At 44.8% G+C, this 25,950-nt stretch overlaps 1 protein-coding gene across 2 annotated transcripts; it reads right to left on the bottom strand.

The window, feature by feature from the left end:
• Window positions 1–12,306: 12,306 nt before the first annotated feature.
• On the bottom strand, window positions 12,307–22,806 carry Dact1 (dishevelled binding antagonist of beta catenin 1). 2 transcript variants are annotated; one of them, XM_041658693.1, is made up of 4 exons: window positions 22,341–22,806; window positions 19,889–20,021; window positions 18,968–19,123; window positions 12,307–15,345 (listed from the first exon to the last, which is right to left on the bottom strand). In XM_041658693.1, exons 1-4 carry the CDS (start codon window positions 22,662–22,664, stop codon window positions 13,508–13,510), a joined length of 2,451 nt encoding a protein of 816 aa, XP_041514627.1. In that variant the 5' UTR covers window positions 22,665–22,806; the 3' UTR covers window positions 12,307–13,507. The 2 variants fall into 2 exon arrangements, with proteins under 2 accessions (XP_041514627.1, XP_041514628.1); XM_041658694.1 differs by having other exon boundaries at window positions 12,307–15,234; window positions 22,341–22,805.
• Between the last annotated feature and the right edge of the window lie 3,144 nt (window positions 22,807–25,950).

A 25,950-nucleotide genomic window follows, 5' to 3' on the forward strand; every position in this document is an offset into this window, starting at 1 on the left:
ATGGAGGCCCCAGAGAACCACTAATTAAACACAGAGAACCGCAGAGGGGTTGAACTGGGATGTCCAAGCAGTGTGGCTTCAGAGATTTGTTCAAAGGAAGAAAAGGCACCCTTTAGAGAAAGCAGATCAATTTTGAAAGTATTACCATGACCTTTCTCGATGATCAAAAGCTCATAGAATTTTATTTATAATATCATGGTATACACTTAAATGGTTTACCTCCGCGTAATATAAGCCATCTGCTGTTTCTGGGCAAGCCTCGCATTTTCCTCACCAGCCTCCATCAACTCTCTCTACCCATTCACATATGATAGATACACTGTGGTCTCCCAGTTAACCAACACTTGATGAGAGTCGCACGTCACCTGTCTGACTTCAATAATAGCCAGCATTAGGATATTAGTCATCTACAGATGACTCAGGAGATAAAGGTGCATGTTCCCACCTGAGTTCAATCCATAGGACCACACTAGGAAAAGCAAATCAACTCCTCTGGTTTGTCCTCTGACCTTTAGATGAGCTCCGTGGCACACCCACACCAAACAAACAAATAAGCAAAGGGTGTTGCATAGTTGGCAGTTTTGGTGCTTATATCTTGCATCTTATTCTATTTCAACTTGCCATTCTATAGTCTATTCACATTTGTGGCCTGGAACATTCCGCCTAGTCCTTTATCCAGAAAATGGAAATACAATACTAAGCAGTTTATCATCACCTTGCTTTTAAAAAAAGAAAGAAAAAGAAAAGTCGCTGGGCAATTGTGGTGCACACCTAATCCCGGCACTTGGGAGGCAGAGGCAGATGGATCTCTGTGAGTTGGAGACCAGCCTGGACTACAAGAGCTAGTTCCAGGACAGCCAGGACTGTTACACAGAGAAACCCTGTCTCGAAAAACGAAAAACAAAATAAAACAAGTCTGCATCTAGTTTTTATCTTTATTTTAATTTTAATGTTTGTGTAGTTTTACTCCCTAAGAAAACTATCAAGAGATAGGCTAATGCCCCATTACTCCATCAGTCCTTCTTCCAGAGTAAAGGAACTCCCGCCATTCCCCGGGACGCATTGGTGACGCAGTAAAATCCACTTCTCCTACCCTTTGTGCTGAGAGAGGCACCAACATGACTAAGGTCTGGGCAGTGTGACATCAGGAAAGGAGAAAGAACATGGGGCTGGCGATGTGACTCAGTGGGTAAGGGAGCTTGTCACCAAGCCCGGGGACCTAAGTTCCGTTCCTGGGATCCACATACAGGAAGGAGAGAACTGACTCCCCAGTTGTCCTCTGATGGCCACACGTGTGTGTGTGTGTGTGTGTGTGTGTGTGTGTGTGTGTGTCTACACCTAAATAAATAGATTTTTTTTTAAAGAAGAAAAGCGAGGCGGCATGTCTATTGCTTTTACATTTTCATGGAACTATTGACATGACAGCTTGGCACTCAGGCAGTGAGATGGGTCTTGAGATGAATGTCCTACGCCAAGGAAAAGGAAGTAATGAGACAAGAATGAATGAGTCATGCTAGGAATCCTTCCTTCCACAGCCCAGAATGCCTTCTCTAGATTTCTTTTAAGGTAAGAAAGAAGCTTCCGTTCTGCTTAAGCGGTTGCTCTTTGGGAGGTTTCTGTCATTCCCAGCTGAGACTGACTCTCACTTGAGGAAACGGTGCTGACGCTGTCCTTCACTCTCTGGGTGTTTCCTGAGCACCGACCTTCTGCCTGGCAGTGTCTGTCCCTGCTCTGTTAACACAGGAGTGAAACTCACAAGGGTACGTCCTCCTCCCCTCCCAGAGCCTGCATCTTCCTTCAGAATCCACACCTTTCCACCACACTGCAGTGCAGAGGTGTTTAATAAACATTCAACAATGGGCCTCCTGCTTGGCTTGAGACCTGGAACTGTGCTGGTAAGTGTGAGAAGCATTGCGCAGCTAATGTTTTAAAAATGTTTTAAAAGAAAATTATTTTAATCAGCCTTTCCTGTTACTATATTGCCCCCTCCACATCCCCACCATAATCGCTGGTAAGCATGTTAGCAAAGCTATTGGTACCTCTTAAATTACACTGGCCAGTGCTGGCAGTTGCAATGTATTGTATTGCTGTGCACACCCCCCTGCCTCCATTCCCTTATTTATTATGCAAGTATGTACACGGCCTGTTGAGAATTAAATGAGGAAATGTCTCAGAAATGGTTGATAAATATTAGCTTGGAAAATAATCATACTCTTTAACTCAATAATTCCAATTCTTGAATCTAGCCTAAGAAAATAATTCTAAATAGAGGTAGGTAGGGAAAGAACAAGAGCAAGAGAGCGAGAAATAGAGAGAAGGAGAGAGAGAGCGAGAGAGCAAGAGAGAGAGGGAGAGAGCGAGAGAGAGCACTTTGTCCCAGTGTTGTTTATAATAGAAAGTAGAAATTTAGTGACCTTCCTTTGTTACCCTAGTGGTAAACTAAATTCCAGAACTCAGGCACAAGCTGAGATCTACACGTCCAGCACCAGCAGGGAGGATGCAGATCTATACGTCCAGCTCCACCAGGGAGGAAGCAGATCTATACATCCAGCTCCTCCAGGGAGGATGCAGATCTATACGTCCAGCTCCACCAGGGAGGATGCAGATCTATACGTCCAGCTCCACCAGGGAGGATGCAGATAGGGTTGGGGAGAGTCAGAGTAAAGAACTGAGCTGAAATCCAAATTCTTGGCAAAGCAGATGTACAGAAGGGAGGAGTTCAAGATGTGGAAAACATTGGGGTAGGGCAGAACAAGACAGCCAAAATGAAGCCTGACCTCTGAGGTCATACCCCCGGGAATGGTCAGAAAGGGAATCCTGAAGCAATGCTTGAGAACGGGTGGGGAAGAAAAAGAAATCTGACTGACAATCATTTCAAAAGTGTGCTATTGGAGAAATGTAAAGACTCAGGACTACACAGTAAGACCCTGTCTCAAAAGAAAAAGATAACAAAGAAATGAATTCATATGACAGTCAACCTCATGGTTATCAATATCAAGCCTTAAATTAACAACTGACAAATGCCTCTCATGGACTCACTGAATAACATCCTTAGTACAGTCTCAGGTACAAGGTTCAAATCAAGCTTGTAGAGGTCCCAACAGAGGACCTCAGAAACAGGCAATGCTGACTTATGAATAAAAACAAAACTAATTTCCATTGGTATAAGTAAATTATTGAATATCACAATGAAATATTATACAACCTCTACAAAATGCCAATTAGAAAGACTGAGAAAATCTGTGTTATGTTAAGCATCTATATTTCTGTGGCCTGCTTTATACATATATCAATATATGTGTGTAAGTACACATGTATACATTTACATATACATGATAACAAAACTATGGCATCAGTGTTTAAGAAAAAAAACTTAAAAGAATCCCACCAAAACGCTGATAGTCATTTGCTTAGAAACGTAGGACATTTTTTTCTATTGGTTAAATTTTATTTAATGTCTAGGTTTTTGGTTACTGTTGTATTTTGAAACATGGGCACAGGGATAAAACAAGAGCTATGCACTTCTATCCATGTGCCACAGTGCTGTTACTGTAGAGATTTGTGTCTCAAGAATGAAATTTGCGTCTCTGGCAGCAAGCCCTATTTTTAGCCTCCAAATCCTTTCCCCTAAATATCTACCGATGGGATTCCAGAGGAAGAATGCTACTCCCATGGATCAGTTCTGGCTCTGTAAAAATACTTTTAACTCTTGCCTGATGTGAGCTATCATTTGGACCAGGGCTCACTTGTAGGGTTACACATTCATAGTCAACAGTCATCCTGTCTGTTTCCAAAGGTCCTTTGCATTTCTGAGAAGAACCATAAAGAAGAGAAAAAGAAAAAGAAAGAAAAGCCAGAGATAGAACTACTACCTTCCTCGAATTCTAGAATTCTTATACCTATGGGAAATGACTACGGCACAGCAGAATGGAATGTAATGGCAGAATGTTTATAGACAAGATCAAAGACTAATTCCTACCAGACATGGTGGCACTCTCCTTGAATCCAGCGCTGGGGTGGCAGAAGCAGATGGATCTTGGTGAGTTCAAGGTCAGCCTGGTCAACAGTACATTCCAGACCAGCCTGAGCTACATAGAGAGACCCTGTCTCACAAAAACAGACAAGAAATTGATCCACATAAGAGACAACCTCAATATCAAGTCGTAGGCACCATATTTAGAATCAAATGACAAAGGCCTCTCATGGAGTCACTGAATAGCATCCTCAGGACTGTCTCAGGTACAAAGCACAAACCAAGCCCTAGGTTATTAGTCCACAGGTGGTTTTTAAAAAACCAGTGCTTTGCAGTTCGTCTACTCTTCCTGCCGTGAGTATTTCTATAATACACTTTTAACGGTTAGGAAAATCACTTCATTATCAAATGTTGATGTTTAATGTTTTATTTAAGTTTAAGGAGGCTTGCTTCTTCAAAGCTCCTTGAGCTGGCTAGGAAGTATGATTCTGGAGTGACAGATAACATGAAGATGAGCAATACAAACGCAGAGGTTTTAGACTCTGCCTTAAAGACTCTGCAGCAAAGGGGCCTGTGAGACACGATCACAGAAGAAAAGTGTACATCGAGAAGGTGATCATGGGGGAGAAGAGACAACAAAGCCCTGGCAGAAATCACCTCTCGGTGATATGAGTTCCTAGAGTGTTGTTTTATTGCCCGTAGGTTTTTATTTTCTATAATACTTAATATGTGTGTTTGTAATAATAATAATAAATAATAACACAGCCTCCGTCTCGCCTTAAAATGTTATACCCCTGCATTTCCTGGACCTTACAAAGTGCCATGTTCAGAATCAAATGGCAGAACCCACTAGAACAGTGGTTCTCAACCTGTGGGTCACAACCCCTTTCAGGAGTCACTAGGACCATCGGAAAACACTGACATTTATATTATGATTTATAATAGCAAAATTATAGCTATGAAATATCAACAAAAATAATTTTATAGTTGAGGGTCACCACAACAAGAGGTGACCAACAACAACATATTAAAGGGTCGCGGCATTGGGAAGGTTGAGAACCACTGCCCTAGAAATAAGAGATGTGGGGTAACCTCTCCCTATGAAGGGATATAGGTTTTTAAGTGTTCATGAAAAAAAAAGTTGATCTTGCAGTATTTCTGCTCAAAATAAAGACCTTAAAACATTCTGTATAAAGTTTCGACAAATAAATAAATTTTAGGATGAAATACTGAAGCCGAGACCACACTGGCTATTTTTATGGTGTTCGTCATTGCTCGACTCCTTAAGAAACCACAGTTGCTGGTGAGATGCATGCTCAGCTCTTTATAGTGTTCCCTTTAAAACACCAGTAGTAAGCTTGGCAGCCCTGGACTACTGAGCTGTTACAGCTTACTATAAGTCATCCACTTAATGCTTCATCTGTAATGATTCCAAAACAGCTGTTATTTACCTGGGCAACACTACTCAAATCAAAATAATCCTCTAAGTCAACTTTGGACTACGTTCCCTTAGTCCTTACGTTTAACTGACAAGTTGTGACAGTTCCAAGAGCCACTGTGGACCAAGAAGTAAAAAATACCTTTGGAAAGCATAATAATACACCATAAGTATGTTATATCAGAGACATGGCCATCACAGCAATTATTAAAGTGTCAGATTTAAGACCAAACAAAATAACTTTCAATGAAACAAAAGATACGCTTCGCAATGCCGAGAACTGAAACTGAAGCACCAGGTGTGTGGCAAGCGCTCTACCAAGTGAAGCCAATGGACAGGCCCGGTGTCTGAACCCAGAGAAGAAAAAGATTAAGGGAAGATTGCTTGATTGATAACAATTACTCGTACTAAATGGCTAGTCCAGGATAGTAAGACCCTATTTCAAAACTAAAGAAAAAAATACAGTCAAGCCTCCATACTAAAGACTACAAACCACTGCTAAGGAAAATTAAGGATAGTAAAGTTCAAAGATAGAACATATTTATGAATCGAAAGACTCACTATTAAGACAAGCATGGTGGGGCATGACTATACTCCTGACACTCAAGACAGAATTGCCACAAGTTTGAGGCCAGCCTGGGCTACATAGTAAACCTGAGGCTAGGTTGAGATACACGGGAACAACATGTCTCAAATAAATAAGAGAAAGAGGGTTGGGAAAATTGAATAAAGCTAGAATATTGAATAGCTAGTTAGGGATTAGTGTCTTAAAGACAATTGGGAATGGGCCCGTCCTCACTGCTGACTTTGGACCCTACCTGCTGTTTCCTAGAAAGGGAAACATCAGAGTATAAAAAACTAAATATAGAGTACAGAATACTAAATGTATAGTATAAAATACTACATGAAAAGGTGGAAGCTTTGTTGAGGCCCAGTAAAGGAAACACATATCCTCCTGGATAGAAGACTGGAACCTGGATTCCAGTTCTGACCCTTGGCGGAGACATGACATTCTGCTTTGCTCTGAAGGCTGGAACCTCGATAGCATGCTATGTGGGATTCCCCTCTGTATGCTGTGAATATGTTTTATTGCCATTGGTTAATAAATAAACTGCTTTGGTCTATGGCAGGGCAGAATAAAAACAGGCAGGAAATCCGAACAGAGACATAGGGAGAAAGTAGATGGAGCCAAGGAGATGCCACGTAGCTGCCGAAGGAGAAAGACACCAGAACCTTACCGGTAGACCACAGCCTTGTGGTGATACACAGATTAATAGAAATGGGTTAATTTAAGATGTAAGAGCTAGCTAGGAATAGACCTAAGCTACTGGCCAAATAGTGTTGTAATTAATATAGTTTCTGTGTGATTATTCAGGTCTGGGTGGCCAGGAAACCAATGCACAGTCTCTGTCTACAATCTGTCAGTCACCCAGACAGGAGAGCGCTTCTCAAGAAAGCTGAAGACGTGGAAAATGGAGGAAGATTATTCCCTTAACGAGAGGGCATACACATCTCTCCCTTACGTTCCTCCCACAATGCAGTTCCTTAGCGTGTCTACAGTGCGGCTGCGTTTGGCCTGCTTACTTTACAGACTCAAAAATCCTAACTTTCTTCCCTCCTAGCTCTTCTTTGGATACTGTCCAAAAAGCTAAGCATGCTTGCTTTGACACTCTGGGATTTCTCACTGTTTCTCTGAAGATATCCCTACCCCTCACCCCACCCCTTACCCCACCCCTCACCCCACCTCTCACCCCACCCTACCTTCTGCACAGCTGCTTACAACAACTCCCATGAACAGAGCTGCCTTTTTTTCTTGGGTCCTAACTCAGAAGGGCAATGCTTTTTTTTTTCTTTTTTTTTCTTTTCTTTTTGTCTCCGTCTCTCGCCTCACAACAGCTACTGAGATTCTCAGTGAGCTTGCTCTGCCGCCTTTGTCTCAAACGCTGATAAAAACGACTGAGCATGCCCAGTTCCGACAAGGATTCAAAGCAACTCAAAGGCTCATGCGCAGCTGGCAGGGCTGGAAGGTGCGCGACCAGCTTGGAAGACGGTTTTGCAGTTTCGAAAAATCTTCAGCGTACACCTGTGACAAGTCCAGGAGACAGAGTCACCTGACCACAGCAGGACTTGTGCGTGCTGAACCTGGTGGTACCAGTTTACAGTCCGCAATACTTCTGAGGCTGAGGCAGGAGGAACACAATTCAAGGTCTGCCTAGATTATATAATGAGAGCCTGTCTCAAAAAACAAACAAACAAACAAAAAAATCCAAAGACCCAACTCATTGATAAAAGCAATGGGGACCCCATGATTTCTATTTCCAGTAGACAAAACAAAACAACTATGTGTACAAAGCATTCAGAAAAGATGGATAAGCCATGAACAAACATCTTTTTAAACATATAGTTTGGTGTACACCTGAGAAAAGCAGGAGGTTATTAGTTACATAAGCCCCCGGAAATGTTATATATTTGTGTACGTGCGTGCGTGCGTGAGTCCGAAAATTTCTTTTTTGTGATATGGTCTCTCATTGGCCTAGAACTCACCGAGTAGGTTAGGCAAGCTAGCTAGTGGGCCCTGGGGATCCAGCTGCCTCCACACCCCCACTCTGGGGTTACAAATGCACACCATGGTACCCAGCTTTTTTATGTGTGTTGTAAGGATCAAACCCAGATTCCTATGGCAACTACGCCATTTCCCTAGCCAAGTGTTTTGGTTTTGACGGTCATTCAGAATCTAGAACTGATGTGTCCCCATATTCCTGAGATCACTAAAGGGCTCTTAATGAAAGGACCAAAATGAAAATAGAAAGAATAAATCACACTTGGCTGATCCCAGAGGAAAATAGGAAGGCTACCTTGGGAAAAGATCATTCTGAGACCACACAACCCCAGCCTAGCCACCTATAGACACAGGATTTGAATTTATTCCTGTTGTCAGAGAGCGCCAAAGTAGATAAACTAATTTAGGATGCTCCAGCCTGAAAATATTCCCAAAACACATGACCTGGGAAAAAAAATCTTGGTGCTGCAAAAGCCTTACCCAAGCCTCATAGCAAGTCTTTGGTCACTGAAAGTGATCTCCCGGCACAAAATAACACACTCCAGCAGAGAACCAGGAAAGTGTTACGAGCAAATGAAAAACACTTGAGTAGCACTTTGTGGCTGAGTACTAAATATTTTCTAAGCTGGGCAATCCCACGAAATTCATAAAATCTGATGCCTTTTTATTCACTGGGAAAAAAAATTGTAGCCAGGCAGCGGTGGCACAGGCCGTTAATGCCAGCAATCGGAAGGCAGAGGCAGGCAGTTCTCCAAGTTCAAGGCCAGCCTGGTCTACAGAGTGAGTTCCAGGACACCCAGAGCTACACAAAGAAACCCTGTCTTGAAAAAGGAAAACAAAAAACAAAACAAAAAAAAAAAAAAAGATTAGAAATCCATTTGTCTTGGTTACTTTCCTACAGCTGTGACAAAAATATTGTCACCAAGGCCACTTAAAGAAGGAAGGGTTTGGGGCTTGGGGTTCCAGAGGGCTAGGTCTGTCACCATCACAGTGGAGAAACGTGGCAGCATCCAGGCAGGCATGGGGGTTGGAAGAGCTGAAAGTTCACATCTCAGAGCACAGGCAAAAAGCAGAGAGAAAACTGGGAATGGTGCCTGGCATTTGAAACCTCAAAGCCAATGGCATATTCCTACTATAAGGCCATGCCTTCTAAACCAACTCCAACCAACCAAGTATTCAAATGCCTGAGCCTATGGGGGACATCCCAGTCAAGCCACACCATTAGGAAGAAGGGAGAGGGACATCTGTCATAGCGAGCCACAAAGTGACAGATGCAAGTGATAAAATAACATCTAGCTGGAAACTTCATTTTTTATGAAAAAGAACCAAGGCTATGTATTTGTATGTGCATGTTGTACGTAACTGTTTTTATCGAGATAAACATCCCAACTTATCCAAGTGTGGGATCAAGGGAAAATTGAAGATGGTTTTTATTATTGTTTGGCTACTTTTAGTTTTGCAATGAGCATTTGTAACTTTTAAAAATAAGGAAGTATTCTAAAGAAGTCTTCTGTTTATAACAGAGATTCTGTTTATAGCAGAGATTTTGCCAGGGAAAATAATGGACAAAAGCCCATTTTGTAAGCGTGGAACAGCTGTTGGCTACATGGAAGCTCAGCCCTGGGCCAGGACAAATCCAGAGCTCTTTGATGATCTTGGGGCCATCATCTCAAGTGCAGTTACTAAGTTGATTTTAAGGAAGTGTCCCCTCGGAGAATAAGGTTCACTGGGAAGACCTTGGACATGACTGAAGAATTGATTGCAGGTCACGGATACCTTACAACGTCTCTTTGTAGTCATGGGCCAAGAGATTCCATCCCAGCATTAGAAACGATAGCTCGTCCCATGCCTGGTGCTCGGCTCAGGGTTAGTCAGGTGATCAAAGAAACGCTAGTCAGAGCAGATTGACAAGCTGCATATAAGAACATATCTAATAGAAATTTAGAATTATCTAAAATGTCTTTTTTTAAAAAAAAAAGATGTCTTGCTTACTAATCTATGAAGATGCCATAATAAAACCTACTACTTTGTATGCTAACCTAAAAGATTTGTTACTTATTTGTTTTTAAAATGGTTTTGTGGAGAAAAGGCTCTTGTTAAGATGTGAATTTTACATAATCCACAAAAGAAAAATTTGCTATGTTATAAAGGTGAAGAATTTGCTTAGAGGGAGGGAGATTTAATGAAGGAAAAAAAACATTTTAGACATTATTTTTAAATCAGTAGTTCAGGGATTTTTGTTGTTTTGCATTAAAATTAGCATCTGAAATCTAGCAATTGCAAAATGAATTTTGGGACCATTAATTGGCTCAGTGGGCAAATGGTCTTGCAGCCAAACCTGATGACCTAAAGTGTGATCCCTGTGATCCCCTTGGTGGAGGGAGAGAATCAGCTTCTCCAAGTTGTCCTCCGACCTTCAAACATGAACCCTGCCCACCCCCCCCCCCCACAAAATTAATCATTGTGACGTTGAAAGAGAAAGGAAGTGTGAGAAAAGCTCTTCTCTTAAATGTCAGTAAAGAACGGAGAAGAAGCAATTCTTAGGAAACCACCATTTCATTTTGTGTCAAGGCAAAGGAACACTAAAGCCCCAAAGTGGCATTTGAGGGACAATGAATCCACACAGCCCTAAGGAATGTCCCACAACTGCTAACGATTTGCAGTAAACATAATTTTATAACAGAGACGTCCATGGGCACCAACTTAACCTAAGGTTGACTGTTCTGTTCAGTAATAAAGATGAGAATTGACGTCTCTTTGATGTGAGCCCAGACAAGTACACAGCACCCCTAGTGAAATCCTGCCAATAGTACTTAACCTCAATGCAAGCCTCAGTTTGCTTACAGGAACCACAGGGGTTAGGTGTCACAATATAGTAGAAGAAAATGACCAAATCTTGAGAGTGGACTCTTTCTTTAAGGCAATTATGCCAACTTTAAAAAGCTAATGCCGTTTTTAAAAAATACAGGTATATTATTCTAAACTAAGAAGACTAGAAACCTATAACCAATTGCAACATGCAGTATCAGTCGACTCCTGGTTGCAAATGAAAGAGGATAGGAATCTCCTATTCAGAAGTTCTTCAGACAGGCCAGGTGTCATGGTGAACATCTGTAATCCCAGAAGTGATGAAGCAGAAACAGGACTGAGTTCAAAGCCATTCTGGGTTATATTGGTTGAAGCCAGCCTAGAGATTAGCACATATTCTCTCAAATAAATAAATAAATAAATTTAAGTTTAAAAACAGCACTTCAATATAAATATTTGGTGAGTTCCTGTTATTTCAAGTATGATCATATCATTATATCAGAATTTCTTCTTACTCTTAGGAAATGCATCCTTGAGTTTTTAGAGACAAAAGACCACTCCTAACATACTTTAAAACAGCATAGCAGGCTGGAAATGGTGGTACATGCCTTTGATCCCAGAACTCTGGATGCAGAGGCAGGTGAATTTCTGTGAGTTAAAAGTGAGTCTATTCTGCATAGGGAGCTTCAGACCAGCCAGAGCTACATAGTGAGGCCCTGTCTAATAAATAAAGCAGCAGTGTGTGGGACAGAGATGGCAGGATTGCCATATGGCTTTGGCCTACAAAAGCGGCAATCTGGCGTCACACACACAGTTAAAGCAAACATGGCAAAAATGCTCTAGCTTTTGAAGTTGGGTGCTGACTTCACATGTGTTTACTGTATTGTCCTTTCAACTTTCCATGTTTAAAAACTTGTGGGTGCATTCTTCCTGAAACTTTCGCTAAGTCATCTGTGCACTTCCGTAATTCCAGCATCCACTCAAGTGACTTAGGAAGCAGGGCTGTGAAAATTCAGGCCCAACGGGGCCACCGTGAGACCCTGTCTCAGGAAAAAACCAAGAATGGAGGAGGAGAAAAGACAGATAACAAGATCTACCTTAACTTTTAAACTACCTAAACTTTATCTACAGGAATTATTGGGGGGAGGGTGGCTGGAGAGATGCTCACTACTTACAAGCACTTGTTGCTCTTGCAAAGGACCCAGGTTCAATTCCTAGCACCTACAGAATAGTTTACAACCATCCATAACTCCAGTCCACAGGATCTAGTGCCCTCTTCTGACCCCCACAAGCACCAGCCACACACATGTTCCACATCCATACATGCAGGCAAAATACTCACATAAAATAAAATAACATAAACCTAATACAAATATTTTTAAAGTGGTTTGCTTTTCAAAATCCGCCTATTCACTATCCTAAGCACAGTAAAAACCTATCTCAATTATGGCAAATAATGCTGTACTGCTGGAACAAGGCTAATATAAATCTCAACAATAACAGCAACAGCCAGCACAAGATTTATAGGTGTAAACATCTGGTTTTTATAACAAATAACAAAGTTAACAGCAATAAAACAAATCATTTAGTACAGCATATAATGTGTTATATTAAATTTACACAATGATATATATAAAAACACATACTGTTTATATCATACAGTAATTCAACAACAAGAATATCAAAACAGGAATCCAAACAGCTACTACTCATGCACAAAACATGCATATATTGGTACTTTAAAAAGGCTATTTTACACAATACTGTTTACCAAAAGCTTTCTAAAAAAGTTAAAGCCCTTCCAAGTAAGTCAGTGGCCCAATGGGGACTGGAATGCACTAATATTTAGGCCAGAGTTTAGGTGGCACTGTGCTCGGCGAGCAATTATGGGCTAAGAGTCACGCCCATTAAGGGTGAATGTCTTTGCACCAAAGGACCAACATTTTATCACCAAGGCAAGCCCTCTAAGGGACAAACGGTTGTATTGGCTACAAGCCAGGAGCGGAGAGAAAGGCATCAAAAACTGCTGGATACATGGCCCAAGAGAGGGTTACTGTAACAAAGGCTGGGGCACTACATATGGCAAAGGTTTTTTGTGAATCTTCTTAAGGTACTGTTGGTCTCTCTACCCTGATTGCCACCTCTAGATTCACAGTCTGGTCTACAAGTTCTAAATCCAATAAAAAGCGTACTTCTGAGAAGAAAACGGGATGCGGAGACCTCTGAGAAGAGTTGACTGTATTAAAAAATTTACCGAAAGCAATGACCATTTTTTTTTTCTACGTACTCTATACAATTCAATGCAATGCCCATCATCTGGAAAGCCCTTTCAGGGACACAGCCCTAAAGAATCAAGGAGCAAGTTCATGTCTTAAAAAATTCCATCCACGGACCTTGGAAACAAACGGTCTCATCCAAATAAAACCTGAATATCAAAAAACCTGTATTTTGCAGACGCTCGGACAATATAAACCAAAAAATAAAAAAAGTTGATAATCAAAATTCATTCACTATCACCACCATTAAGACCTTACTATTTACTTCTAACTAGCGATACATCCTTCACCTTCCATCAAAGGCACTAGCGTCCATACATAATTTATCGTGGGCTTATCCTAACAAAAGGTAAGTATCCCATTTTAATATGACACAAATATTAAGACACCACTTTTTTTTTCCCCCTAGAGACATGGGGATCAGGAGGAGGAACACTGTCTACATCAGCCACTCAAACGGTCGTCATTAGTTTCAAGGAGCCCGACCGGAAGCGGAGGATCTTCTTCTTGAGGTTGTGCGACGCCTTGATCTTGACAAAGGTTTTCGTGGGACAGGTGTGAAGGTCCGGGGCGGTGACCGTTTGAAGTGGGAGAGTCTGGACGAACTGGGACCAGATTAAACCCCCGCTCTCCTCGGAGTCGCTGGTGGTGGTGCTCTCGCCCACGAACTCACCCTCGCTCACGCTGGACTCGCTGTCGCCGAAGCAGTTGGTGGTGTAGTTGCTCTGCTCGTCCTCGCTGGTGTCCACCACGGTCGAGTGGAAGAGCGACTCGCACTCGGCCGAGTACTCGGAGTCGCTGGCCACGTAGGCGTAGGGGCTGGGGTAGGGCAGCGCCACGGCCACCGGGTAGGCGCCCCCGTGCTCCCTGCGGGCCCGCCGCGCCCGCCGCAGGGCCTCCTCGTAGGAGACCTCGGCCGACGACTTCCACCGGCGGTAGTCGGTTCGCTTGTGCTTCGGTTTGGCCACCACCGGCTCCCGTCCGTGCGCGTGCGCCCTGCCGCCCGCCCGATGGCCGCCAGCGCCCAGGGCCCTGCCGGGAAGGCCCGCGTCGGGCGGCCCGCCGCGACGGCCCTTGGAGGAGGCCTTCCTGAGTTTCCTGTTTGTATCCGAGTCGTCGGGGAAGCGGCACTTCTTGCCCGCCGCCCGCGTTTTCTCCCGAACGGTGGGCAGGCCGTGCTCCGGGGCCGCGGGGCCGCGGGCCTTCAGGGTGGCGCTCCTGGCGACACCCGGGTTCCTGTGTGCACGGTGAGGCCTGGCGCCCGCCTGCTGCCCCGGGATGAACTGAGCCTTCACCAGATGCCCCTCTTCGAGACTCTGAGACGAGCCCTCGCTTTTGAAGTCCAAGGGCGGCCGGTCCACCGCGGGCAGAGCCTGGAGGCCGCCCTTCTGCGGCATCTTCTTCTGGGGCTGCGGAGCTTTGTTCTCTACCGGGGCGACGGGGCCTCTGTCGGGACTAGCTTTAGGAGAGACAGCTGAGACCTGGCCGCTTTCCTTCGGGGACTCCCCCAGCCCCACCGGACACCTTGCGAGCTCTTGAGAGGCTGCCTTGGCGGTTTTGGGCAGATGCTTGCTTGGGGGTTCCATGGCCGCACTGGCGGAGCAGCCCTCCGACAGAGCCAACCTCTTGCTTTCCAATGGCTCTGCCTTTGAGTCTTTTGACCTCTGCTTAGGTGGGGAGAATGGCCCGGTTTCCAAAGCAGCTATTCCCCCAGAGGGCAAACACATCTGTTTCGTATTCTTAAGGTTCACACCACCGCCTTGTGGGACGACGACACCAGGGACCCTGACACACACACTTCCATTCCTCAAAAGCCCCTTGGTTGGGTCAGCGTTCACACTCGTTCTAGGTTTATTGGTCCTTACGGGGTGTGTTTTTTTCTGGACCAGGCTCAGAATGTAGCCATCCATTTTCTTACTGGATGAAGAAGGATAGGAAGTCGACCACAAACCGCTCGGAGATGGCAAGGAGTTATCAGCTTTGGGGGCGTTCAGTTCAGATCCGAGGCAAATGTCACTGGCGTGGCTCCCAAGCCCCTCCTCTTCTCGCGGAGAGCTGCCCGTCAGACAAAGGAGAAACATTGGGCTCTGCACAGCCACGGCATGAAGCGGACTGGGATATCGATATACATCACTCCCGTTTTTAGACACCAGATCACACTGGTATTTAGGATTCACATCTGCAATGACATCAAGGGAATTAAATTGTGGTGTGGAGGGGGAACTGCAAATTGCCCCAGAGGCCTGGTCTTCACAGTGGCCGCCTTTACATTCCAACCATCCTATGAGATCTGAAAAACATGTAAAGGTACACTGAAGAAATGAACCGCTAGCACAGCCTGACTCTGGCCGAATGTCACTAAAGAAACTTATAGGTGGAGAGAGTATCAAAGGATTGGGAAACACTCTGCACTAGCTCTTCTACAAGTTTACATGAAGGTCATGGTTTACTGAATGAAGGCAAAAAATATCCGAGAACTTTTACAAAAATATGTATCATGTCTTTAACAAAAAACATAAGCCACGGATAATGCCTTGAAACTACTGAATGATGAAAGGAAATACTTCCTGAATCTTAGCAACAGTGATGACATAAACCAGTGTAGTTTTTAAGATATGTAAAGAAACTCTGAAGTGAAGCACACCAAAATCCTAACAGTACCCTTCCAGTGCGGTGAGGGAAAAGCGGTGGTCGCGCTCTTCTGTTTCCAGTAACTGTACTATAGATGTGAGCTGTCATGTGGATGTTGGGAATTGAACCCGGCTCCTCCGGGAGAGCAGTTAGTGCTCTTAACCACTAGCCATCTCTCTAGCACCCTCAAATATTTTTAAGGACTATTTTTTTTGTTTTGTTTTTTTTGAGAAAGGGTTTCTCTGTAGCTTTGGTGCCCGTCCCAGAACTAGCTCTTGTAGACCAGGCTGGCCTCGAACTCCTAGAGATCCGCCTGCCTCTGCCTCCCGAGTGCTGGGATTAAAGGCCTGCGCCACCACCGCCCAGCTTAAGGACTATTTTTATTTTTAAGTGTGTGTGTTGTGTGTGTGTGTGTGTGTGTGTGTGCATGCGCATGCGCACGTGTGTTAGTGTATATGTGTGCAGGTGCCCACAGAGATGACAGGATGCCATCAGACTCTGAGGCTGACTTACAAGCAGTGTGGACACCTGAAGTGCAAGAGCCCAATGCACTGAACCGAAGCCTGCTCTCCAGTGCCACAGTAACCCTAGTAAAACTGTTCTCCAGTGCCCAGGTCTACCACAGTAACCCTAGTAAAACTGCTCTCCAGTGCCCAGGTCTTACCACAGTAACCCCTAGTAAAACTTCTCTCCAGTGCCCAGATCTTACCACAGTAACCCTTAACACCCACAGTAAAACTTAACACCCACTGTGTCTTCAGGAATGATACTAAGAACAATACTTTTAATAGGATAAGGAATATTTGGTAAGATTTTTAAAGACTGAGCAGTTTTATAAATTCCTTGGGGCTGGAGACAAGGTTCAGCAGATAAGAGCATTTGCTGCTCTTTCAGAGAATCCGGATTCAGTTCTCCACATCTACATGTCTCCCAGCTGCCCTCTGGCAGCTCTAGAGGATCTGACGCCCTCCCTCTTCTGGCCTCTGGACCTATACATGTGGTGCACATACATACATGCAGGCATATTCATAAACATAAGATGCTTTTTTTAAAGGAGAAATTCCATCAATCTCAAAAATGTACATGTCAAAATACAATGAAACAAAGCCCTTAGTTAAATGTTGATTTCTAGCTTGGAAAATGTTATAACAAAATCTTTTTATGACCTTCAGTTAGGGAAATTAGAAGTTTTTCTCTGTTATATCTATTTGTTTAAATAATGAGAACTTGCTATGTATAAAATTCTGTGTTAACTGTTCAGGGGAAAGTTTATGACCAATTTTAGCAGTCTTGGGAGAAAAAACAAAAAGATAATCTAGACTCAAGGATGATAAAATTTGTAAGGAGGTTTTTGTTGTTGTTGTTGTTGTTGTTGTTGTTGTTAATGAAAATGCCATGTCTCAACTGCTAATAAAAGCCTGTTAACAGTAGGGAAGCCCAGCATGGTGATGAGGACCTATAATCCCAGCAGGAAGAGGGCCAGGGGCAGGGAAGCCCGGAGTTAAGAAAGAAGAAAGGACAAAGACCTCTGAAGAAAAGAAAGGACAGGAAAAACCTAAAATGAGACCTCTCTAGCTGACATTGTTTCCCATCATCTCTCCCCTGGCGCCTTAAACCCACTTTTTTTGTCTTAAAATCACATTTGCCTATGAGTCTCATTTGCCTTTCTCTAGACTTAGAGTGGAACAACACGGTCCCCAAGGCCCAGCCCAACTGTCTCAATTATGTAATGTTGTACCGTTTGTAAGAGCTAGGAGTCTGTCTTCAAGGAAAACCTGCCCAAAGTGCCTTTTAATGGGTTTATAAAGTTTCCCTCTGAAACCAGATCTGCAGAGTGATGGGGAGCAATTAGCAATGAACTTGAGGCCCAGATACTAGATAACAGGTTCTGTACTCATCCCGAGTGGTTGATTGCTACTGATAACACACACTGTACAAATGCAAAGGCTTGACCAATTAGCAACCTCAGCTGCTCAGTGTGATGTTTGTTTTGCCTGGACTCAAAAATCCAGCCTTGTACTCAGATGAAAATCACAGAGGGCAGTGGCAATCCCTGCTCCTCCAGCAGCTCTAATCCTCGGATTTTCTCTGCTCTTCTATACCAAAATATAGCAGGAAGGAGGGGGAGTTCCTGCTCAGGAGCTTCTAGCAATAGCTGGCTGATAAGCCACAATTTCATTTTATTGTTTTAATCAGATGAGATGGTTAAATGTAACCATTTCTGAATTCTCTTGGAGTGGTGGGACAGCATAAATTAGACCCAAGTTTGAATCCTGCCATGCCCAACTATATATAGCCTCAAATCATTTAAATGACTTCACTTGGCCTCATTTTTTAATATTTAGTTTTATGTGTATATGCCTGAGTGTATGTACCACATGTGTAGAGGAGCCTGCAAAGGTCAGAAGAGAATAAGATCCCTTGGAACAAGAGTTACAGATGGTCATGCTGGAACCTGAACTCAGGTCCTCTGCAAGAGCAGTAAGTGCCCTTTACTGCTGAGCCATCTCTCCAGCCCCTCATTTTCTTAATACATAACTACAGCCAAAGGGCAACAACTACACCCTGAAAAGTGTTAGGATAAATGTATGCAGAGCATCACAAATTCTTCCATCACTAACAATACCATGATTATCTCTAAAGCCTGAGGTGGATTATAATATACAGATTATGGGGAATTTCACCATGTGGGGTATTCTGAGAAACATGGAAGGGCCACTGTTCCCAGTATCAACCGCCTCTGGTTAGACTGATGGGCATATGTAACTTAATGTGTAGTTTAAAGAATAAAAGAGTTCCAGGACAGTTTTCAAAAGAAAATAAAGGACCAGACATGTAGCCCAGGGGTACCCCAGAAACACAAAAAGGAATGTAAAATGGGTCTGTAGATTGTATATAGTATGTGTTTAGTATATGCAAGAACCTGGATTCTATCACCAGCATGAGAGGAATGAGAGAAGGACAGAAGGAGGGAGGGACGGACAGATGGAGGGGTTAAACAGCAAAGAAACAGAATGTATATCTCTAATATAGGGACAATTCCTCTAAAGGCAAAGTGTCTTTCTAATTCCATAATATAAAGTCAAATGGCACCCAAAGAGTTGGTTAGTCTAGATGTTCATCTGGACCAGAGTACAGGCTCTGTGTGGAACTGTGGCACCGAGTGCATGCAGCACACTGACCAAACTGTCTTCCTATCCAGGAAGCCGCTGGAGCCACATAATTTTAAAGACCCCTGACCTCACCCAATTAAAATTTCTGTCAATGCTAAAAATCCTTACCTGCAGATTTGGGGCAACCATCTGAGATAGTCAAAGCTGCCTCCAAGGGGCTGCAGAAGCAGGTGCTGGAATGGCAACTGGACAAACACTCACTGAACACGGAGTTAGAGGAATTGGAAAGGGATCCCGAAGCCCCATCACTCAGCTCATAAAACCCTACAAGTAAAAAGACAGTTGGAATTAAGATCATATTAAGCAATAATACATATTTATGTCTAAATAGGCAAACGGGTAAAGCATCGAGGAAAAGAAAAGCTGGTTTCTGATTTAGATTGTTGGGGAGATTCACATACATTGTAGATTTTAGGGTCCTGGTTATATGGTTTTATTTCAAATATTCCTTAGAAAAGGCAAAAATTACATAACTCTGGGTATAGTTCAAAGTTCCCTTCATCTTCCACTTTTAAAGGTGTGTAAATCTGACAGAACCCCACCATCAGGAGTGTTTCAAAAGGAATAACTAAGTTCTCTGGGTGTGGTGGCTCATGCCTATAATCCCAGCACTCAGAAGGCTGAAGCAGGAAGACAAGAGTGGTCAGTCTGGGCTACCAAAAAAACTGAAGGAAGCACATAAGTAACTTTAAGAGAAAAAGAAACTTAGGAGCCAAATGGCTTAAAAGAAGAAGATGAAATTGCGGTGCTCTCAGGAAATAGAAGTGTGGCTCATCTTCTAGCCCAGATCTGACTTTCTCAGGTTCCAAAGCAGATCTGTTTGCTTCTCCAGAAGTCTGAATAGAACTTTGTGGGTTTTGGACTCAGGGGACATTAGGCAGCTCAATCTCGTTATTAAAAATGTTGTAGACTGAATTTATTTTCTTCTTGAGCAACTGTATGGCAGGCTGCTCTTCAAAAGTTCTCACACTGGAAACAAACTCCATTGCCACTTGCTAGGACATTTCCCTGAGGTGCCTGCTGGCTCACCTGAGCTAGGCCGGCTGTCCGTCTCCAGCTGCTCTTCGGACGTCTTTTCAACATCCAGTCTCAGGTCACTTATCTGTTTGTCAAGTTCCTGCAGCTGATTCAGCAGACCGGCATCTCTTCTCCTCAAGCAGTTCTGATGGGGGAGAAGCAGGGAAAGAGAATGGGCACAGTGGATGACAAAGCCAGAACGTCACAGAAGCCACTTATCTAGACAGTCACTGAGCTCTTCGAGAGCAAACGCTACTGGATAATCTGAAACCAAAACCTCGAGAATGCAAGGCATGCCCTATCTTTAAACCTTGGGTGATGCAGAGTTTGTTCATTAAAATAGAGCCAGCAGCACTTGACTCAGTGAATAAAATAATGCTTGCTGCTTGAGCATGATGATCTGAATTCAGTGCCCTGAACCACACTGGAAGGAGAGAACCAACTCCTGAAAAACGGTCCTTTCACCTCCACAGGAGTGATGCGGCGCACAGCTGCACTCGTTGGCACACACCAAACACACAATAATGAAATTTAAAAACTCTATACGGCTGAGTTGTAGCTCAGTGGTAGGGAGCTTGACTGGTGTGCACTAGCCTCTGTGCTCAATGCCCAGCACTGGAGGAAAGGACAAGACTTGTTCTTGGCTTTTGCTAATCTATACAAACTGTGGAGTTTTAATAAGGAAGGGCAAGGAATTTGTACAGGCTTTGAATCATGTGGAGTACAGCCAGTTTAAAGAAAATCCTTCACAGAAGGCTCTTAAAGTCAGAGTAAGAGATTTCCTACAGTACACTATAATCTTTCTTAGGTAAGGTTTTCTGGCCAAATGTCATGGCCTACAGAATTTTGTTTTCTATTAGTTGCTTAGTGGGGCTTAATCAGTTTTAGGGCCTTTGAAAGCGAGAAATTAATACTAATAGCCAGCGCCAAGTAAAATGTGAGCTAGCAGAATCCAAAACCCTCCAGGGAAAGCCCATCAAGATTTGAACTCAGCTTGGGTTTCCAAAGGTGACAGATTGGTTGTGCTAACTCACACTGCCATCTAGTGCTTCCTATTGCTAGAGAAGCAGAAGAACGCAAAAGGCATCTGGTTCAAATCAAGAATGCCAAGTCTACAAATGAAAACAGCCCCGTAAACCCTGACTGCAGTGGAATTCTTCTGACACACTGCCTTGCTCCCCTGAAGCTGACAATAGGAATGCACCACGCACAATCTTGAGATCCGTGAAGACAAAAAGGCACTATTGTACAAGACAACGCTGAAATGTAAACACTCAGCCACAACCAGAAAGAACTGGCTCCAATTCACGTACATACAATTCTGTTCTATCACCAAAGAAACAGTAAAAATGCCAAAACAGAGAGCTATTGCACAAACCACAGCACACATCCTTGCAAAACAGATACACAGAAATAGCCAGTCCTTCCTCGTGTCCTATGACTTTAAAAGCTGGGAGACATAAGCCATATGCTTGCGTGCTAACATTTGAATTTCATCAGCTAAAAGATGAATTAAGCAAAAACGCTTTGATGCTCAATAAATACACAATCTAAAATCCGGCAATACAAGCAAACACGTGACAACCCCCAGCATCACTTTCAGAGGACCATTATCTAGCATAAGTAGTCTAATATAACAGGGCGGGTTAAGAATCTTTTTGATGTTTCCAAAACTACATTTTGAGGTCACTGAAACAAAGCTGCCGCCATTATTTTGAGGCGGCGTCAAAAGCTGTTCTCAACACATGAAGGTCCAAAGTTCTTTTCCTTCCTTGTTAATGAAGACTGCACAGAATGACTGAGACGGTGACAGAAATCCAATAAGATAAATGCTCCCAGCGAGCAGGTTCTCTCCTTTCCCACCTCCACCACCAAGCACAGCTGGCGGGCCGGATAAAATACGAGAGGAGGGGGCGAGCTCTCCGGCCAAATTGCCAGTATTTGCATCTAGTTTTAGCTGCCTTATACAAAGGACTTCTATTTAAAACTAAGCACCAGGAGAAAGACTTGCAGGGAAAAGGGCACCGGAAGGGGCACGGCTCCCAGCAGGAGCTTCGCTGTAACCGTAAAACTCAATGTTGGATAGTTAGCCGAGACACAAACTCCCTCCTCGCTTTTGTCCACCCCCCAGGGGAGGGGGAGTAACTAGGGAGACCACAAGGTGAAATGGCAGTTTAAGTGGGGGTCGCAAACCTCTGAGGAAGGGGGCATGCAGTAGCCTAACTTTCATCCTGGAATCAAGGGACTTCAAGAATTCCAAACGCTGGAGGGAAGGAAGAGCCGCCACCCCTCCCCGCCATCCGTGCGAGGTCGTCAGCTCCTCAGGTGACACAAAGCAGGCAACCTCCAGCAACGCGTGGAAGTCACACGCCCCGGGCATCCACGACACCGGAGTCAGGGAAAATCGAGGCGCGACCAGAGGCTACCAGCCCACCCTTCGGTCCCGCCACCGGCCACCACCTACCAACTGCCTCCGCAGCAGCAAGATGTTCTCCTCCAGGAACTTCTCCTCCAGACGGCTGCGCTGCGCCGCGTCCCCTCGCAGCTCCCCGGAGCGCGGCGTGATAGTCGCCGAGGTCCCGGAGCAGCGCAGCGCGCCGCGCACCAGCAGCTCCTGGCGTTGCCGCAAGTACCCCAGCTCCGCCAGCCCCGCCAGTGTGGCCTCCTGGCGCTCGCGGGTGCGCTGTCGCTCCGTGTCCGCCTCGCCCCTCTCGCGCCAGCGCCCCTCGGACTCGGCGCCCCGGCCGGGGATCAGAGGCTCCGGCTCGCGCACCGCGTCGGGCTTCATGACCCCGGCGAAGCCCGGTCAGCCCGGGCGCAGCAGCTCGCGCTAGGACCGCAGGCGAGCGCTCATGCCGCCAGCACTCGCGTCCCGCGCCGCTCCAGTCTGCCGCCCCGCAGCTGATAACGCCCCGGCCCCGCTACGTCACGCCTGGCCCCGCCACCCGCCACCCGCCACCCCGCCCGCCGCCGGCTTGCGGCGCTCAGCTTCTGACAGGCGCCGTGGCCGCCTGCGCCCCGCCCCGGCTCCGCCCCGGCTCCGCGCCCCCTTTTCGGTCCGACGGCACCGCGGTCCCCTAGGCGCCGATTGGCTCGGCTCTATCTCCGGAGACCGTGGCGGGCGCGGGACGGGCATCTTGTTACAGCCAACCTCGCGGGCAGGTCCGCGGGCGCCGTGGCTTCGGGCTCCCGGGACAACTTTCTGCAACTTAACCCCTTCTTCACGTGACCACCCTCCGAGTCCGTTCCCTTGGCTGTGGGTTTTGCCATCCCAAGCTAATGTCGGCTGGGTACTCGAACACCATTTCTGTGGATTTGGGTTTGGAGGGTGTCTTTGTTTTAAACTCTATTTGTAATTGGAAAAAAAAAAAACAAGGCAAGGACATTGTTCTTAAACTCTTTTTGGCTTTTCAATGGAATCTTTGCTTAGAAGGCATTGAAAATCAGGCAGAAGGATACCGCTGTAAAGGCAGCAGCCCCCATCAGTTCTTATAAAAGCCCGGATTTTATGAGTGTCAAGTGAGCGCCTAAGGTTTGGGCTTTTATTGTTCCTTAGACTCTGTTTACTAGAGTCTTGACTCGTAAATCAGACTGTCTGCATCTGAATTTCATCCACCAATAGGAAGATAAGTGGCCTCTCTTTGTGCCTCCATTTACCCAATAGTAAAATGGAGCTAACATACGTGGTAGACCAGCATGTAAATCTTAAGAGTTATTGCTCTCATCTGGGCAGTGGTGGCGCACACCTTTGATCCCAGTACTTGGGAGGCAGAGGCAGGCAGATCTACAGAGTGCGTTCAAGGACAGGCAGGGCTACACAGAGAAACCCTCTCTCGAACAACAAAGAAAAAGAAAGAGAGGGAGAGAGTTATCACTCTCGGGTTTTTTTGTTTTGTTTTGTTTTGTTTTTCCCCTCCAGGGAGACTTACAAAATTTTTCCCTGAAGTAGCATTTGGGATTTGACCTGTGTCCTTGGGACGCCACACTGGGTATCTGGAAATGCCACTAGCTGGCTTATAGAGCTATACCACGTGTCTCTTGAAAAAAAAAAAAGCAGTGCAGCCAAGCACCTCCAAAATTGTATTTAGCAAGTCACAATTTGATGAAGTTAAGACAAAGTGTTATATGAAAGAACACATTTCAAGTCATGATTTCAGAATTTTACACCTTTGTCCAGCTGCTTACTCCAGCAAGGAATTCTCTCCCCACCCCCAATGTGGTCTAATCTTCCAGGATCAATTGATTCATTCCCCAGCTCCGAACTGGTTAACAGCATGAGTGTTTGGTCCTTCTGACACGCTCTTATCTGGTTCTGGTTCTGGGCACACACAGTCTGTGTATTTAGGTGTTCACTGTGTGTCTTCTCTCCAGCCACATCATAAAAGCCCCCTGAAGGCAGGGACTGCTTTAATACCTTCATGGCATCAGCGTTCTCACTCAGTACGAGGCTGAGGCTCGTGCTGGAGGAGAGGCCCCCGAGGATGCAGGCTACCTGTAAATTGTTTTTCTATTAGCATACTTTTAAACTTAATAGGACCCACTTAATCTCTCCAACAAACAGAATTAAGTTGACCTTTACGGAAAAAGACACAAACAGAAGCAAGAACTCCCTTGCCACCCACTCACACTCCTTATCCCCGACCATACCTCCCACAGACATGAAAGGGACCACAGTCTTGGTTCATAATTAGCACGATATTCAAAAATGGAACCGTATTCAGGTGTTCCCACTCATACAAAGTCTACAGGTCACACGTGGTTTAGCCTATTGTATGCCAAGCACAGCGAGGTAAGACTGCTCCCTGGTTTCAGGAAGACACTTCAAGAGTAGTGTTTTGGCTTACTTGCCAAACGCCACTCTCGCGAGTCCATTGTTTCCCTCATTTATAAACAGACCTCTTGCTTTCTAGTCTGAATTAGGTTCCTTCTGGCTGGGCGGACCCTAGCATTGTGGCCTGTGTTATGTCACACATTGACAACTATATTTATATAGTCCAAGGGGGGAAAGGCTGAAACGTGCTTTTACACACTGCTAATAAATCTTGTTACAACTGACAGACAAGTCACCCCGTCTCCAAACTTCTTCACCTCCCTACCTCCCCCCAGCACACACACACACACCCCTGCTCCCCACCAAATGCCTCTTTAGGCCGGCTTGTTAGTCCAAAGTGAGCCATTTGTCATAGCAGCTTGTCCATCTCCGTGAAAAGGTGTTCCCGATGAGCTAAAATATTAAAACTAATGTATGCAGAGGATTCCACCAATAAAGTGGTCGTGGAGAGGAAAACTCGGGTTGTGCTCTCCAAAGTATCCGTTACACATTAATAAACAATGCTGTTCATTCAGATGCCAATTAAAACAAACTCGGGCTGTCAAATGAAGTTCGAAGCAAGGAACTCAATGTGGTAATTGTTTTTCCAGGAAAATTCCCAATGTCATCAGATTAAGTGTGACTGGTCTGGCTGCCCCTGTTCTCTTCTGAACCTAACAGTCAAATATTTTCCTCTCTAGTTTAGTTTGCAGGGTTTTCTTTATTCTTGGATTCTGTGTTTTATTTGTGCGGGGGGGGGCAGTAATCACCCACAACCCCCTTCCTTGATGAACAAGGTCTCCCAGTCCACTGTGGTTTTGATTTTTCCTGCCTCTCGTTTAAGCAGTCACTGGCGCTTCTTCCTCCACCAGTGCTACTTATTTCTCTCTTTCAAGTGGTGTTCAGCACTAGCTCTATCTTTTTCTCTCCCTGAGGCTTATTCTTTTCATAAACACTGCTATAGCCCTCCAGAGAGTGTGACATTAATGAACTTCTGCCTTAAGGATCTAGAGAGTGAGCTAAAGGCACCGGCAGGAAAGCAAGAAAGCCTGCTGGCTGGACACACTGCAACTGTGTAGTTTATGCTTGAAGACATTTTCTAAGCAAGGGCTGGAAAGGGTTCTTACATCATGGTCTGAAGCTAGAGCCTTGGACAGAACAGTTCCTAAGAGAACCCCATCAAAGTCTGAGCATCACTCCACAACTTCTTCATCCTGCAGTGAATATTCTATTGCACGCAGCGTAGGAGCCTTAGCTGCATGGT

The sequence above is a fragment of the Microtus oregoni genome, unplaced genomic scaffold, assembly GCF_018167655.1.
Source record: "Microtus oregoni isolate MIOR12 unplaced genomic scaffold, Mior012 000009F_ref0000495, whole genome shotgun sequence".
Taxonomy (NCBI): domain Eukaryota; kingdom Metazoa; phylum Chordata; class Mammalia; order Rodentia; family Cricetidae; genus Microtus; species Microtus oregoni.

Coding starts and splice junctions, on each gene's coding strand:
- Dact1 (XM_041658693.1), bottom strand. CDS start 22,664: ATGAAGCCCGACGCGGTGCGCGAGCCGGAGCCTCTGATCCCCGGCCGG. Junction 20,022..22,340: donor TGCTGCTGCGGAGGCAGTTG/GTAGGTGGTGGC, acceptor CTCCCCCATCAG/AACTGCTTGAGGAGAAGAGA. Junction 19,124..19,888: donor GGACAGCCGGCCTAGCTCAG/GTGAGCCAGCAG, acceptor TTTTACTTGTAG/GGTTTTATGAGCTGAGTGAT.